General features: G+C 34.4%; 1 protein-coding gene across 2 annotated transcripts in view; it reads right to left on the bottom strand.

The window, feature by feature from the left end:
• CNGB3 (cyclic nucleotide gated channel subunit beta 3) overlaps positions 1-17,938 on the bottom strand; it is a 132,268-nt gene that overhangs the window by 52,609 nt on the left and 61,721 nt on the right. For both annotated transcript variants that reach the window (XM_087864417.1, XM_045805641.1), the window contains exons 8-11: positions 14,998-15,084; positions 11,167-11,231; positions 10,302-10,424; positions 1,107-1,248 (exon numbers count right to left, since the gene is read on the bottom strand). In XM_087864417.1, coding sequence (XP_087720543.1) covers positions 1,107-1,248; positions 10,302-10,424; positions 11,167-11,231; positions 14,998-15,084 — 417 coding nt within the window. The remainder of the gene's footprint in view (positions 1-1,106; positions 1,249-10,301; positions 10,425-11,166; positions 11,232-14,997; positions 15,085-17,938) is intronic.

Genomic DNA, 17,938 nt, shown 5'->3' with positions numbered 1-17,938 from the left:
ATCTCTAACCTATTTACAAGCATCCTTCACTCTAGTCATTCTGGTATTCTTCCTATTTCCTTAAACACACTTACGTTTTATCATTGCCATCTTTCACACACTGTTTCTGATTGATTGTCTAAACTATTGGATTTTTTTTTAAAGATGTTGCAAATACATTCTTCTGGGAAGCTTCCCTATTCTGAACTAATATAGAGCTTTCAAACTTTCCTTTGGTACTCACCATGGATAGCAGGCCCTGATATTCATGGATGTAGGATTTGAGTTTTGACTATTTGTGGTCAGCCTCAAATGTTATAAAAATAGCTTTTATTGCTAAATTTTGTTAAAGCATGGGATTTATTCATACCACAGTGAGTGTGATAAGAACTAATGATTTACCTGGTAGGAATAGTCATTTTGTGATTTTGCCTAACTTTACCCAGGATATGAATCTCAACATGACTTCTTTGTTCTCAAACATATGGTATGTGAAGTACCTTCCAAGGAAGCATACCTTCTAAGAATGCTATGCTGTCCACCTTTTTATTTCTTGTGAATCTGGGAATCCACAAAGATATCGGGCTCTATGCCTTGCAAATGCCAACTACCTTGCAATAGCTATTTTACTTGTTTTACTTTCTTACTAGACTGTGATTCCTTGAGAATAAAGACAAAGAGATGCCATAATAAACATTTATGAACCAATGACTTGTTAATTAAATTGATTTAGATGGCATTTGGTAGCCTCTGGTTTAAGTGACCTGTGAAGTTTGTTTTAATCTAGGGACTTTATGACAATATTTGAAGTTTAATTAAAGAAGGGAGATTTTAAAGGTTTTTCAGGAAATTCCAAGAAGTCGATTTAGAAACCTGACTTTATCTGAGTCTAACCTGACACTCATTGTGGATAGGTCTTCTGATAGATTTAACAGTTTAAAAATTGAAAGGCAATGTTGGCTCATTCACATCCTCCTCCAATTCATTAAAATAGATGAACATTAGTAAAAAAAAAAGAAAAGAAAGCACTCGATGGATTTTGATTTTTCTTCTGTAAATATATGAAGCCTTACTAGCCTTCCAAAAATAGCAGCATTATGTATCTAGGGATTCTCATCTCCATTTACCTGACCAATTAAGCTGGAGAACACAAAAACTCCAGAAAAAAAATTCAACAGTTGAAAAGCAATTTCAAATGATGTTTGTGGTTCTGGAAGGCCCCCAATGGTAATTAAAGTTCGAACGGCCCAGTAATAACATCTCAGATACCTGTGAAAAGAAAATATATACATTTTGCTTTTTACTATTACATTAAAATACCACTATGTGTGGGAGTATAGATTACAACTAAATTATAACACATTTCCTCCTAATCATGATTTTCTTTCTGTAGGAAACATTAGCAAATACAATGTGTACTAACATAAACTTCTTGATAAATATTGTGAAATGACTAAACAATTAGTCCCATGGAGGTGTTTGCTAGCTGTTCTGCCTATCTCTGGCTGCAAAACAAATCACCCTAAAATTTAGAGGTACAAAACAACTATTTTATTAGGACTCATAAATTCATGGGTTGGGTATTTGTGTAAAGCCGGCAGAGATGGCTCATCTATGCTCCATGATGAGTAGACCCTCAGCTGGGGTGACTTTAATGACTGGAGATAGTTGGGCAGACTTATTGAGGCCTAATGTCTGGGGCCTTGATTCTAACTGTTGACTGGGTTCCTCTGTTCTACATATTATATCTGTTTGCAATGCCCAAGGTATCTCTTCTCTCATATGTCTGAGCCTTGGGTGGAATGGTTAGAATGGCTGGGATTGGCTGGGTATCCTCCTTTCAAGCAGCCTTGCAATATGATTAGCTTGAGCTTCCTCATTGCATGGCAGTCTCAGGGTAGACGGGCTTCTTACATGGTGGCTGTAGTAGCTCAGACAGTAGCTATAAGCTTTCTTATAACTTAGAAGTTCCATAATGTCTTAATCTCTTGTCAACAGAGTTGAGGGAAAGGATAGCAGTACTTTTTATAGAATCCTTACAATGATAGGAGCAGCAAAGAATTTGAGGGCATCTTTAAACTACCACACTAGTGATTTGTGAGATCAAGGATATTTATACAGATAGGAGAACCTTTATAGTTTAGATACAATTGCTTTTACTGATAGAAAATGCAGCAGATATATTCCTCCTCTCTCTTTTCTACCCACACTTATTAAATTATTGAATATGTAACCATAACAGAGACAGAGGCACAGTGACCTTAATCTTAGAAGGGAAATTTCTCTTGGGTAGAATAGGTAATTTATCTAGAAATTTAGATTAACATAATAATTAAGTTTAGAAATATACTTGGTGAAGATTCTGTACTTAACTTGAACAATTGCAAGTGGAGAGACTGGGATCATTATAGCCCAGGTAGGAAGAGAATTAGAAATCAAGGCAGTAGAAAAGAATAGGATAAAGATTAGGACAACATATAAGATTGACTTAGCTACATTTGGTTAAGGGTTTCATAGAGTCCATAGTAAGGTGGGAACGAAAGTTGGTATTACAACCTCATTGTACATTTATTGTAATTTTTGTGCATGATGAGGTATACTACTTGATATATTCCATATAACTCTGATAACAGGGCCTGAATCAGGCATTCCTACTGAATCGTTAAAGAAAAATTTGCTGTACATACACAACATCTCCATATATTGTTGCAGGGAGGCACTGGACTTAGTGGGTTCCAACTAGCAATTCTAGTTTCTAGGGTAGACAGAAAAACAGTACTTTTTTACAGAATTCTGGCCCTGGTCTGGCTTTTATTTATTGTCTAGGTGTGCCACGTAAATATTTGCACTTCAAGTAATTATGTATTAGTCTTTGAACAAGGGTGGTCTTTTTCTTGTGAAAAAGTTTAGTTTTCAGATCTTCAAACAGTAGGGAGTTGGAGGCTTACAAAGAATCAAACTATAGTTAAAGTCAATATTCAAAAACAGATCTAGAAAGAAATCACTATTTTGAAATTCAATACCTTTTGAAGGACATGAGTTTTTTTTTTTTTTTTAACCTGGTAGATATAGGAACAGAAAAATAATTAACTCTTTGGGAAGGTTTGAAACCACTGTGCCAAGAGAATAAAAATATTACCACTCTGTAATTTTTTCTGGCAGATTTCTTTGGACTTGCTAATATTATAGTGAACTGATGTCAAAGAGAACCACCTTGAAGAAGTATAGAATTAATTTTATGGATTGCATTTTAACTTTTCGAATTCCAATTTATAATTTCCTATTACCTGATTTAGTTTGGTCACAGGTCTAGGACCTGTGGGTCTCTTTAAATTACGGAAATATATTGAACACAATACTAACCAAGAGTGGGACAGGGACTAGACTCCCTACATGGCTAACTCCATCACAAATGTTGCGTTACTGTCTCCTTCAAAGTCACTGCAGTGTTAGCAGGAACAAATATGAATTACTTTCTCTCATTTTCGAATATATGGATGTTAGAAAATAACAATCAAATGTGAAATATAGGCATTGATTATTTGAATCTGAAGGGTTAGCCTTGAACTATTTTTTTGTGTACAAAATAGTCTGCTATGTTAATTGGAAGTTTTCTGCCCTAATGCTTTGAGGTTTGTTTTTGGATCTTTTTTCAGTCATGTCTTATACACTCAGACATGCACAACCAAAGGTAAGATTTGCAATTTAGTTAGATGGCATCTTATTGATTTTTCTAGGATTAGCTTAATTAGTCAAGTGTGTCCACCTCTATTATTAACAGGCCAGGCAGATAGATCTTTTCAAGGAGATTCTATCTGGCAGATTTAATACATGAAGTATCTAACTGTATATATACAGTTCCAAGTTAGAGCAGTAAGGCAGAATTTGACATAAAACCATAAAAAACATTTAGTGTGAAAACAGAAATTCTTCTGTGAAACAAACAGGACATGAAACTTTCCCCCAAACATTTTTTAATAAAAAATTTCAAACAGAAGAATTGAAAGAACTTTATAGTGAACACCCACCTTCTATAGTGAACACGTAGATTCTACTATGAAAATTTTACTCTACCTACGTTGTCACATATCCCTCCAATTTTCCATTCAGCAATCCATCTTATTTTCTTTTATGCCTTATTTTTTGGATACATTTCAAAGTAATTTGCAGATAGTAAGGCACTTCCTTCTAAATACATTGCTTCAGAATAAACATAGTAACCATAGTTCAATATTTGTATAGAGTTATTTTTAAATTTCAAAAATACAATAAAAGCACAAAATCTTAAGTATATTATTTGATGAATTTTGAGAAATGTATATATCTGTGTAACCCAAACACTTATCTAGATAGAGAACATTTCCATCTCTCTAGAAAGTTCCCTCATTCCTTTTCCCAGAGGCAACCACTCTTCTGACGTTTCTACCAGAGATGAGTTTTGCCTGTTTTAGAATTTCACATAAATGAAATCATACCATAGGTACACTTTTCTGTAAGATGTCTTTCACTCAGAATAATGATTTTGAAATTTATTCATGTTGTTGTGTGTAAGAGCAGTTTTTGCTTTTTTACTGCTGAGTGGAATCCATTGCATGAATATAGCACAGTTTGTTTTTTCTCCTATGTATGAACACCAAGCCGTCTCAAGTTTTTAGTTGTTATGAATAAACATTCTTGAATGCACTTATATAAGTTTTTAATAGACATATATTTTTATTTTTCTTGGGTAAATATTTAGGTTTGACTTTGTTTGTAACATGGTTTTTTTTTTCAAGTTTTTATTTAAATTCCAGTTAGTTAACATACAGCATAGCATTAGTTTCAGGTGTAGAATCTACTGACTTATCATGCAACATGTAAGTTGTATGTTTAATTGTAAAAGAAACTGTCAGATCTTTTCCTAAAATGGTTTTCATTTTGCATTCCCTCCAACAATGTATGAGAGTTCCAGTTGCTTCATGTTCTTACTCTAACACTTGATTTTTAGCCATTGTGGTGGATGTACAGTGGGACATGCAACTTTTTAAAGTATCTAATTTAATAGTTTGTGTATGGACCTTCTTAACTACTGCTATCCACCTTAGTCCCACATTTCTATAAATTTGTCACTGGAGGTACTGGCTATCAGGGAGAATGGTCTCAGTAGAAGGTAAGTTCCACAAAGACAGGTATTTGTGGACCCGGCACAATAGGAATTTAATAATACTTATTGAATGATATGAAAGAAGAAGTGAATGGTTATGCACACCTAGACTTACTGAAATAAGAACATTGGAAGAGTGCATCTGTGAGCACATCTGTGGAGTCTCCTTGCAGACTTCTCCCTGTTGTGCTGCCAGAAGCCTTTCATCTCCTTTCTGGTCCACTGAACTCACTGCTGTTCTGGTGTGTTTTGTTATACCCAAAGGGTGTGTAGTGTCTAGTGTAAAGACTTCTCTTTTCTTTCCTTTCTTCCTCCCTCCCTCCCCTTTTCTTCCTTTCTTCCTTTCTCCCTCTGTTCAGTTCTTTCTTTTTCTTTCTTTCTTTCTTTCTTTCTTTCTTTCTTTCTTTCTTTCTTTCTTTCTTTCTTTCTTCTTTCCTTTTCTTCTCTTTTCTTCTCTTTCTTCCTCCTTCTGCCAATACCTTGGTCTCATCATTTTCATGTGTAGAATGAAGGGGGGTAAGTTGTCCTAAATTTCCCTAACATTCAGGTATAGTAATTTTGATTCCTTCCTCACCCTGTCTAAAGCACTGATTCCCATGACAGCTTTGCTTACTTTTTTTTACTCTTTCATTTGAAGATCTGTATGTTAGGGATTGGGGCTAAGGATTTGTTAAGACATTTGTGGACATCGGGAACTTTACGTCCATAAATAAGTAACTGTGGTATATATGGACAAAGAACAAAGGTATGTTGGGGATATTTCTGGGTACCAAATAACCTTAACTACTTATGTTTTTCTTTTGAGCCAAGCCTTCTCCTTCTTTGTCAAATTTCGCAGTTGAATAAAGGATGCCATCTATTCAATATAAAAGAAAATGACTCCTTGTCTTCTATTAAAGTGAACAGATATTGTTATTCTGGTGAGGATTAATGGAATAGCATTAAATTTGACTCTTATTTTAAATGTTCACAATACTCCACTTATGACCCACAATTTGCTGCCTAATTCTAATGAGGCAAAGTATATAAGTGCAGTGACCTCATAAGCAACCTTCACTTTATAGATCATCAGACACCATCACAAGGGTTAAGTAAAAAACACTTTGGGCTTATGAAGTCAAAGAGTAATATGAAGTAATAGAAGGGGCATAGTAATAGAAGGTGGTGTTTAAAAACTTTGAGGAAAAGTAAGTATATTAATAACTGTCATATGCAAATTATCTTAAAAATATATAAAAATGCTGCTTAAATAAATATGTATAAAACATATATAATATATATAAAAAGGCAATTTCTTTGTAAGAATAGCAACCTGTGCCCCTGACAGCTGGTAATAGGATTATCCTTAGGTTTTGAATGAGACACCTTCTGTCTCAATGAGCAGAGCACAGCCATGGAGTAATTCTTATCTTTATAATCAGAGAATGTGGGCTGTATGATACCAATGCTGTGAAATGTATTGAAACTTGACTTTTGGCAAGAAAATAACCACTTTTTATAATTTTCCATGAGTGATTAAAAAGAGTGGGTGGCTTCTAATTCTTGGGTGCAAGGTGCTATTTTTATCTGTTAAATCAAGCTTGTTTTAAAAAGTTACTGCAAACAAAAACCAAAACAAAACTAAAAGGCAACCTTTGGAATGAGAAAAGGTATATGCAAATTACATATCTGATAAAGAGTTAGTTTCCAAAGTCTATAAAGAACTTATCAAACTTGACACTCAAAAACAAATAATCCATTTAAGAAATGGGCAGAAGACGTGAATAGGTGTTTATCCAAAGGAGACATCCAGATGGTCAACAGACATGTAAAGAGATGCTCAACATCACTCATCATCAGGGAAATACAAATCAAAACTATAATGAGATACCAGCTCACACCTGTCAAAATGGCTAAAATTAACAACACAGGAAACAACGGATGTTGGCAAGGTTGCAGAGAAAAGGGAACCCTCTTACACTTTTGGTGGGAATGCAAACTGGTGCAGCCATTCTGGAACACAGCATGGAGAGGTTCCTCAAAAAGTTAAATGCAGAACTACACTCCAATCTAGCAATTGCATTACCAGGTATTACCCAAAGTTTACAAAAATACTGATTTGAAGGGGCATGTACACCCCGATGTTTATATGTTTACAACAGCATTATCAACAATAGCCAAATTATGGGAAGTGCCCAGATGTCCATCGACTGATAAATGGATAAAGAAGAAGTGTTACATAGACATACACATATATATAATGAATAACCTTAACTATAATATATATATGAATATTATATGAATATATATGAATATTACTCAGCCATGAAAAAGAATGAAATCTTGCCATTTGCAATGACATGGTTGGAGCTAGAATGTATTATGCTAAGCAAAATAAGTCAGTCAGAAAAGGTAAATACCATGTGGAAATTAAGAAACAAAATCGGTGAACATAGGCGACAAAAGAGAGAGAGAGGCAAACCATAAAAGAGACTCTTAACTACAGAGAACAAACTGGGGGGTGGGGTGGGCAAGAGGATGGGTTAAATGGGTGATGAGTATTAAGGAGGACACTTGTGATGAGCACTGGGTGTTATATGTAAGTGATGAATCACTGAATTCTACTCCTGATACTAATAGAACACTATATGTGAACTGACTAGAATTTAAATAAAAACTAGAAACATAAATCAAGTTTGTTAATTGGGTTCTCAAATCTTTTATAGCTCCAGTAAGTGTTTTGGTGGCTTTGTCAATCAATAGTTGTGTGTTGATATCTCACACTTTGACGGTGTATTTGTCAATTTCTCTTCTTTTAATTAATTTTTGCTTTATGACTGTCTCTGACTTATTATAAGTATTTTATTAGTGCATACACATTTAGAATTGGGATATACTGATGGTGAATTGAAATTTTTACCATTATATGGTGATCTTCTTTTTATCTACAATAATTTTTGCTTTAAAATTTGACTAATATTAATTGACAATCTCTTTAAATTGGTGAATTTAGTCCATACTAATTAATTGTGCTTATTGATATATTTTAAGTTGTTTCTACTATCTTATTTTGTGCTTTCAATTTGTCTTCCCTTTCTGTTTTCTATTTTCTAGATTTCTCCCCATAACTTCTTTTCTTTTTTTTTAACTTTTTTTTTTTTTTTTGCTTTTTTTGGACTGGTTGAATTTTTTTTTTTTAATTTTAGTTTTCTCATTCTTCTTCTTTTTTTTTTCTCCTGCTGAGTAAGAAGTTATCTTCTTTATTTCTGTTCCTTAGTGGCTATTGCATGACTCTGCTCCAGCTTTAGTATACACATTTGTCTTTTTAGAGTTTGGAAACTCTTTTTACTTTCTAGAGAATTCAGTAATCATTGAAAACTACTTTATTGTAATTTATTTAGAAATGTATGACAAGTCATTTTATGACAAAAATTATGAGTAATTTATTTTGTACTTTAGAGTTGGGGCACTTTGAATATCTGGTCTGCATTAGAGTGGGAATTAGAAGTCTAAAATATAAGCACACGTTAGCTTAAGTTTCTTAGGGGTTGAAGCTAATTTCTTTTTTTCTTGTTATAACACAGATCTGATCATTCCTTCCTTTTTTCCTTACTCTCTTGCTCTCTTCCTTCCTGCCTTCTTTGAATAAGTAACATATATTAAGTGTCTTTTATATAATTAGCAATGTTCTAGGCCCTGGGAACAAGATATATTCTCCAGAAATGCTCTAGAGAGGCATCAGGTGTGAACAGAGAAGTAGCTCCACTTTTTCTGGAAGGCATTTTGATGCAACCCTATTATTTCGCTAATTTGATAAGAACGGTCATCAGACTGAGGCATCTAATGATGTTCGATTACATGCTCACTTTTAGACATTATTTAATATAGTGGGTGCCTCACTCAGTTTTCTATATCAATTAATTATTTATGCCAAACTAAATATATGCTTAAGTTAATACACATTCTAAAGGGAATTACTTATAGATTTGGTTATAAACTTTCCAGGAATAGGGGCGCCTGGGTGGCTCAGTTGTTAAGTGTCTGCCTTTGGCTCAGGGAATGATCCCGGGGTCTTGGGATCAAGCCCTGCATCAGGCTCCCTCTTCTGCTGGGAGCCTGTTTCTTCCTCTCCCACTCCCCCTGTTTGTGTTCCCTCTCTTGCTGGCTGTCTCTCTCTGTCAAATAAATAAATAAAATCTTAAAAAAAAAAAAGCCTCTCACCAATTAAAAAAAATTTTTTTTCCAGGAATAGATATCCTGTGTGTGTGTACGTATATGTGCATGTTTTCCCAATCAGTGGGTCTTCTGACTTCAAATTTCTAAAATCAGTTCTGGTTAAAAGTTCAAAAAATGTTGTTATAATCCCTCACACACATCCTGCTCACTCTAGGTAGTGTGTAATTTTGTGATGTATTTTCACTCTCTTTGCTCTATCCTTTAATTGCTTTCCTTCCCAAGGCTACAGTGAGTTGCTCTTCAAAGTCATGCTGGGACCTGCCCTTTTCCACTAAGGACATTGGCTTATAATATGCTCAATGTCATTTCATTGGGGCAGAAAGTTAGGGGAGTCTACTTTATGCCAGGCCCTTGTATCTACCAAAAGGAAATCTCACTATTAAATAACCCAGTTGCTATTATTGAGTCACAATTCTACTGCTCTAAATTTTTCAAATGATTTCTTTTATTCCTGTGATACTTGCATATCTAATTGTCAAGTTTAAGTTATGATTCTTGTTACTCTGTAAGTGTTTAATTGAGTTAGTGGTTATAGCTGACTCATAAACCCATAAAACCCTTCAGTGGTAAACTAATTAACTACTGCACCTGCCCTCCAAATAATTAACATTGTTCATTACTAACAATCAGTGTTGGAGTTATTAAAAGTTACCTTACCACTCAGTTGTCTAAAGCAGACGCTTTCAACATTTTGATCATAATCCAGAGCAAGAAATACATTTCTTAAGTCAATCCAGGATACACACACACATACACATGTACTAGGTATGACAGACTGATATTTTCTATTCTATTCTCTTTTACTTCACTCTCTTTCACTTAAAAACAAACTGATCTACTAAAAACGTTTTCTGGCCATTAATGGGTTGTGACTTACAGTTTCAAAACTCTGGCTTAAGAAAACCCACACACTGAACAAAAGTTAAGAAGAATCCATAAAGATTTCCTTCAAATTAAAACTTACTTGTTTCCTTCACCATTATACACCCATTTGGTAGTTCCAATTCCTTCATAGTCGGAAGCCCAGTAATAAATACAGGCATTAATGTGCAGAGTAAACAGCAAGTATCCAGTTGTTCGAATGACTCTGCCAAGGAGAATAAATGCAAAGTAGGGATTCATGTTGTTTCTGGAATACAGCCTATTTTAACATTTTCTTTTCCTTAAAGTCTCCACTGAATCTCCTTGCTTTAAATTTGTGAACTGTTAACTCTCATTAGTACAGTATAAAATGATGGTGCCATTGCATGTTTTCTAACTGCAGTGTCTTGACTGGGACTGACAGAGTGTAAAAAAAAAAAACCTCCCTCTCTTTTCACAGATGGTATGAATCAACCCCCTGAAAGACATGCCTCAGGCGTCACCTCTCCACTTTGAGTCCCATAAAATACGCTACACTGATTTAACTGGGTATCTCTGAAAAGCTCATGGGACTTTATGCTACGATTAATAGTGACTAGAAGTCTCTGTGCAAGTGAAGCTCAGGACAGCAAATGAATGAAATTCGGATTAGAATGAATTGTCATGAGAGAGATGCAAAGTCAGCCTGTGAAGGAGCATGCTTATCTGTACTTGTTCTGACTGGAGCAGGTAATACATTCTATTTTTAGCTCTGGGTTCTTCTAAAATCTAATATGATTTTCATACTTTTATCTCACTTCAAAATATTCAAGTCTGTTTTAGAACATAAGCCTGTATTTTACATAGCCAAAATTCTGAGGTTATTCTGTTTTCTTTGGCAGGGATATCATATTCTTCTCAAATGCTGGCTAAACCATGGTGCCATTGCTTTCTCTGCCACCCCCAGAAGTATACTGAGTTTACTTTACCTGTAGATATATGCTTTGTCCATTATAGACTCTAGGTGATGATTAAACTCAAAAAATGAAGTGTACTATGTAGAAAACAAACAAAAGAAATCCAAAAGTGTGTTAGTTTTAATTACATCTATTTAAATAAAACTATATAAAATAAATTTTATTTGTTACTGAAAATAATTCATTAGTTTCTAAAACAAACAAACAAACAAACAAACAAACAAACAAACAAACTAGGGTCTGTTTAGTCTTATTTTCCTCTGCCCAGTACATTTTAGAATGGTGTCAAACTCCCAGGGCTTCTTGCTTTATTTTATTTCTACTCTCTAGTTATAGTCTTGTTTGTAATGCTTGTTGAAAATCAAGCCTAAAAACACTTCTTCCCTTTTTCTTTTTAAAGCATCTAGTAGAATCTTATTTTACAATAATTAAAATTGCATTCCACCCAAGACATAAGTAAAATAGGAAAAGTATAATATAATCCATTGAAGTTATAAATAAGTGTTAAGTCCTATTGCTCAACACTAGCTTTATTTTTTTAAAAGATTTTATTTATTCATTTGACAGAGAGAGAGACAGCCAGCGAGAGAGCGAACACAGGCAGGGGGAGCAGGAGAGGAAGAAGCAGGCTCTCAGCGGAGAAGCCCGATGTGGGGCTCGATCCCAGGATTCCAGGACCACGCCCTGAGCTGAAGGCAGATGCTTAACGACTGAGCCACCCAGGTGCCCCAATATTAGCTTTATTTTTAAGCAAGTTGCATTAAATGTGTATTTATTTCAACAAAATTTAAAGTCCGGTAATATTAGCATTAGTTAGCTATTCTTGACCTTGTTGAAAGAGATACAATGAGTTTATATGCATCTAATCCAGAGTTGCTATTTCCCTCAAGGGCTTTTCCTGCTTACATCTATTTCTATCTTAGTTCCTACAACCTACATGCACTTCCACCCCCACTTCCTCTTTCATTACTGTATGTAGTCTAAGACAAGAGTAAGAGCATGAAATTCAGAGCCAAATGCCAATCTCACCTCTGCCATTTACTAATTGTGCAACTTTGGAAAAGTCACTAACTATATCTGTACCTTGATTTCCTCATCTGTAAAATGAGAACAGTAAGAGAACATGCCTCCTAAAGGAGTTGTGTCCATACAAGAATTAGTATATTTAATTATTTAATGTGCTTAGACTCAAAGAATCTTACAGATATGAAGGACTATTGAAGATTATTTAGTTCACAGTTTATTTACTTCAAAATTCATCCATTGTAAATATGTCTGTAATAGAACATTTGAAATTAAAAAAAATTTAATAGTAATCACTATTTACCTAGAAATATACACAAATTATTTGTTTTTCCAGAATTCCTAAGTAGGAAAAATCCCTCAAATGTTCAGATTGAGATAATTTCAATTTGTAGTGATTTGTTTATTGTGTTTTTTTAAATTATCTAATTACTTCAGAGAGAGAGAGGCAGAGAGAGATCAAGCATGAGTGGGGGGGAAGAGCAGAGGGAGAGAATCTCAAGCAGAATCCCCGCTGAGTGAGAAGCCTGACATGGGGCTCCATCTCATGACTCATGAGATCAATGACCTGTGCCAAAATCAAGACTCAGATGCTTAGGGACGCCTAGGTGGTCAGTTAAGCGTCTGTCTGCCTTCGACTCAGGTCATGATCCCAGGCTCCTGGGATCAAGTCCCACATTGGGCTCTTTCCTCAGCTTGGAGCCTGCTTGTCCCTCTGCCCCTCCCCCCACTTGTGCTCGCTCACACTCTCTCTCTCTGACAAATAAATAAAATATTAAAAAAAATAATAATACTACCTTAAAAAAAAAGAGTTGGATGCTTAGCAGACTGAGATACCCAGGTGCCTCTTATCGTGCTCTTAATAGAAATTTGCACAAAGGTGTTTCTAAGTTTGGCTTAAGTGTTCACTGTAGAGCAAATTTATATTTTTAATTTGTTTTCTCATATACAATTTGGAGACAGATAAATGAAAATTTTCCTAGAGAACTGTGCATTAAAATGACACACTTACATGTGAAATGACTGGACTATGGGGCTATGAAAACAAGATCAATGTTGACTTTCAGGATATTCTATATTTAAAAAAGCTACTGAATATAGAGAGTCTTTGGACACCTTAGAGATACAGAGAGGAGGTGTGAAGAGTTGGCGTTTTGTAAGTTTTTATTATAATGCCAAACAAACTCCCAAATCTATAGGAACCTGAGTCTTCCTGGAAAGTTGGTTATCTCTGAGCAGGAACCTCTGAAAACTTTTCATGTGAGACTATAAATTTGATGAGGGATGGCCTACAGACTAAGCTGCTTGGAAAGTTAAGTTCTGCTCCAATTTAGACTCACATTCCAAGGGCAAACCAGAAGTCTCTAGAGTTGTCTTAAGTGTGTGAAAATATAGGGTAAAGTCCCTTTGAACTTGAAAAAACCGTGGGCATGGAACGAAAGCCCCTTCAGCTTGAGGTTTATTTGCCAATCTGATTACAGTAAAGAATTGGAAGTCAGAAAAATATGTGATAGAATGCACATTTTTCCACCCTGTTCTCATTTTCCTCATCTCTAAAATGAAGTTATTTAAAGGAATAAATGAAATTATAAATATTAAGTTTAACAAAGTATGCAGCCCCAAGTACATATCCAACAAAAGAGCAGTTGCTTTTTTTTTTTTTTTTTGGTTGCTGCTATTTTTGCTGTTGTCAGGTTCCACTGTGTCTCCAGGTTATGTTGTGTTGTCTTCCCAATGTGTGAGAGAGATAGCCACCTAAAATTTATAAAATTTTTGGTGTTCCTTTTACAAAGTTGTCTTTGGAAATACGTTATTGTTGTTATTGTTAAAGACAGTGAAATTTCACGTCCTGACTGTCCTCAGGTTTGTTTTAGGTGCCAGATGAAGCTATGAGTTATAAAATGTACTGTCTTAGAATCTTTTTGAATAGGTAATGCCTTCACATAGTTCAAAAACAATAGGAAATATATGCCTTTAAAAGTCTTGCTCCCACTCCTGCCCATATTCTGATTTTCCCTCCTGTCACCCATCCCCACCTTTGTTAACCATTTTTATTAAAATTTTTTGGTAATTTTCCATTGTTTATGTAAATACAAAGACATGGAATATTTTCCCCTTTGTGTTATACAAAAGTTAGTATTGTTCGTATAAACTATTCTGTAATTAGCTTTTTTTTTAATTAGCAATTTATCTTAAAGGTCTTCTTGTTTGGTTCATAGAAAGTTCATAGAAAACTTCCTTTTTATTTATTAATTTCTTGTGTTACAAAGTTTTCTATCATATAGATGTCCTGCAATTAGTTTAACTAGCTCCCTGTTGGTGGATATTTGAGTTGTATCCAAATATGTAAATAATTTTGTTATGTAAAAGTTTTTGCAGCTTTTTTTTAGAATTATAGAATTTTAGATGAGTAAGATAACTTAGAGGTAATCTACTCTAACTTTTGTTTTATTGCTGTGTTCCAAGCATTCAGTGACTGTCTAATGAAAAAGGACAAATGGGAAAGAATATGATTATGAAAGATCACTATGTAAGATTATGAAAGATTCACTTGTGATTATAGTTGTATTTAGAAGTATAAAGGCATTGCTATATTAGATTATAAAAATATCTCTTGTGAGATATAGAATAAAACAATCAAGAGCAACTTCCATCAGTAGAAACAATGATGTTTTCTCTTTTTTAAAAAAATTCATAGTATTGATGAGGGCAGAAAAATGGACAGTTTGGAAAAAATTAAAATATTATACTTTTAGGACATTTTACATCATTTCAAGATTTCCGTTATTATAAAAAGAAAATTAAATATAGTTATCTTACCTTTAATATCCTATTTGTCCTAAATATTGGATTAAACCCAAAGAAGAGGTAGAAAACATCAAATGGCATTACTGATGCAACATCCAACTGTTGGAAAAACACATTCACAATCATATTGTGTTTATGTGCTTCTTTGGACATGGATTGATTTATACCAATGCATACATAAGCTGACCAGGCACCATGAATTATTTGTTGTTTAATATAAAATTGCCTTCAGTAGTATGTCTGTTGCCACTGAAAGGTATATTCACACCATGAAAATAAGAAAAATATTTTATAGGCTTCTTCCAACGTACTTCATTTTTACCTTGATGCATCTGAGCTCTCTTTAGGCAATGCATTTTCTGTAATTTTTGTTGAGTTGTCACATACGCTTCAGAGATGGCATGGCTACTAATGTTAAAATACATTTTAATAATGTTTAAATACATTTTAAACGTGGTGCTCGTGGACTGAAAGTCAAGTCTACTCTTGATTTTATTTGAGACCATCGCACATTAATTGCAGTTGTATATATATATTTTTAAAGATTTTATTTATTGATTTGACAGAGAGAGAGAGAGAAAGAGAGAGAGAGAGAGTATGCACCCAAGCAGGGAGAGCAGCAGGTAGGGGGAGAGGGAGAAGAAGCCTTCATGTGGAGCAGGGAGCCCGATTTGTGGCTCGATCCCAGGACCCTGGGATCATGACCTGAGCCAAAGGCAAATGCTTAATTGCTTAACCGACTGAGCCACCCAGGCACCCCACAGTTGTATATTTTTATGGTTCAGCCTATTCTCCAGTATTCAGGGCTGATTATATTGTTGGTGGTTCACCCAGATGCCTCAGTTCTTTCTATTTCTCTCCATTTGGGATGATACTGCTAACAATAAACTGCTATGAAATCTATCTACTAGACACTGTGCAGGCTAAGAGAGAGGAAAGGAATCAGTCCCATTTACAATTAATCAGTAACTCTAATAGGAGAAGGTACTGAAAGTACTATTATAGCTAAAAGAATATTTTAAAATTTGTCATGTATTTAATTATTCTGGTTTTCTGTTACCCAGGTAGTTGTGAAATGGCAGCATCACTTGTATACTTTCTTGATTGCAGTGATGACAGTAAGAAATTCTTTTATGTAAGATAATTATTCATTTTTATTCATTTATTCATTTTCACTAATTTTTACATGGTTTTGAAACATTTAAAAAACATTTAATGTATTTAAGACATTTAAGAGCAGTTAAGAGCTTTCTAAGACCATACGTATTAAAAGGGAAAGTTGAGGTAATTAATTATGTACCAGAATTTCAGAAAATCTTCATGCTATTGAAAAGAAATGAAACTTATGCTTTGAATTAACCATATTGGTTATTATAAACAAAGTCCTTGCTGAAAGTACTGGTTTATAAATTACATCATATCCTCAAACCTCATTAATTTTACCTTACAGATATTGAGTTTGTAACAAGTTAAGAGGTATACAGCACAGTTACTAAAATAAAGTAAGTAAGAGAGCAAGAGCTCTGTTGACTTGTCTAGTGCTACTGTAGTACTCATGTTTTCTGGCTCAAATCAAAATAATCTTTTTTTAATCTTTGAAATAAATTTATTAGAACTAATGTGTCAGAATTGTGGTCTTTTTACTTGTTCTCTATCCAATTGCTCAACTGCCCACTTGAATTCTCTATGCAGTCATTAGTCATGTTTGATATTAACACATTAATGTGTTATTTGTTAGATAAAGATGATTTATTTCTCATCGGATTGTAGAAAATTGAATTAAGTAAGAACTGACCAATACTGAACTCTGGGGGCACCTGGGTGGTGCAGTCGTTAAGCATCTGCCTTTGGCTCAGGGTGTGATCCCAGCGTTCTGGGATCGAGCCCCACATCAGGCTCCTCCGCTAGGGCCCTGCTTCTTCCTCTCCCACTCCCCCTGCTTGTGTTCCCTTTCTTGCTGGCTGTCTCTCTCTGTCAAATAAATAAATAAAAATCTTAAAAAAAATACTGAACTCTGTACAAGGCATTTTGCAAAACATGTTGAGGTTGAAATAGGGTAAAATATTGTTTCTGTCCACAAGAAGTTAACAGTCTAATAGTGGAATAATGGGACACAAAAATAGCTATAATGCAATGTTATAGAGAAGCAGGATGTGCTAAGGGAATTCAAAAAGAGTGACCACAATTAAATAAATGTAAAATTTTATATTTATAAACCCAAATTAAATATATGAGTTAATTTGCACTTGTTCAAATTCAAGAAAGTGATTAAGAGTTTGGAATAAGTTTTGTGACACTTAAAAAGAATAGTCATCCTCTTGTGGAGTTCATCAAAGTAGTGTAGATTATGAATATGTCTAAGTATGTGGCAATTTTTAAAAAGAAAATTAGTTGATGATGAAAACAAATTGAAAGAGATTTTAATCACCATAGATCACCAGTGGGGGACAATTTGGCACCTAACTGCAGCTTTGTATTGTTACACAAAATTTGAGGACACAAAAGTGTTGTTCTTGAAATGAGAGGTAGGAGTTCACCTAGACATATTAGGTAACCTTGGATAACTCCCAAATCTCTGTCTATATCTCAGAGTTAGGAGGAACAAATAAAAGGAACAAATAAAATGCCAGTGGTATTTTAATAGGGATGGCATTGAAAGTGTAAATTGCTGTGGGCAGGATAGACATTTTAACAGTGTTTATTCTTCCAATCCATGAACATGGAATGTTTTTCCATCTTTTTGTGTCTTGCTCAATTTTTTTCGTAAGTGTTCTATAGTTTCTTGAGTATAGATCCTTTACCTCTTTGGTTATGTTTATTCCTAGGTATCTTATGGTGTTTGTTGCTATTGTGAATGGAATAGATTCCTTAATTTCTCTTTCTACAGTTACATTGTTAGTGTATAGAAAAGCTACTGATTTCTGTGCATTGATTTTGTATCCTGCCACATTGC

The sequence above is a fragment of the Ursus americanus genome, chromosome 9, assembly GCF_024610735.1.
Source record: "Ursus americanus isolate L20-20 chromosome 9, mUrsAme1.1.p, whole genome shotgun sequence".
Classification (NCBI taxonomy): Eukaryota; Metazoa; Chordata; class Mammalia; order Carnivora; family Ursidae; genus Ursus; species Ursus americanus.
Note: the sequence above shows the minus strand (reverse complement) of the source record. Positions and strands in the feature narration are given on the sequence as shown.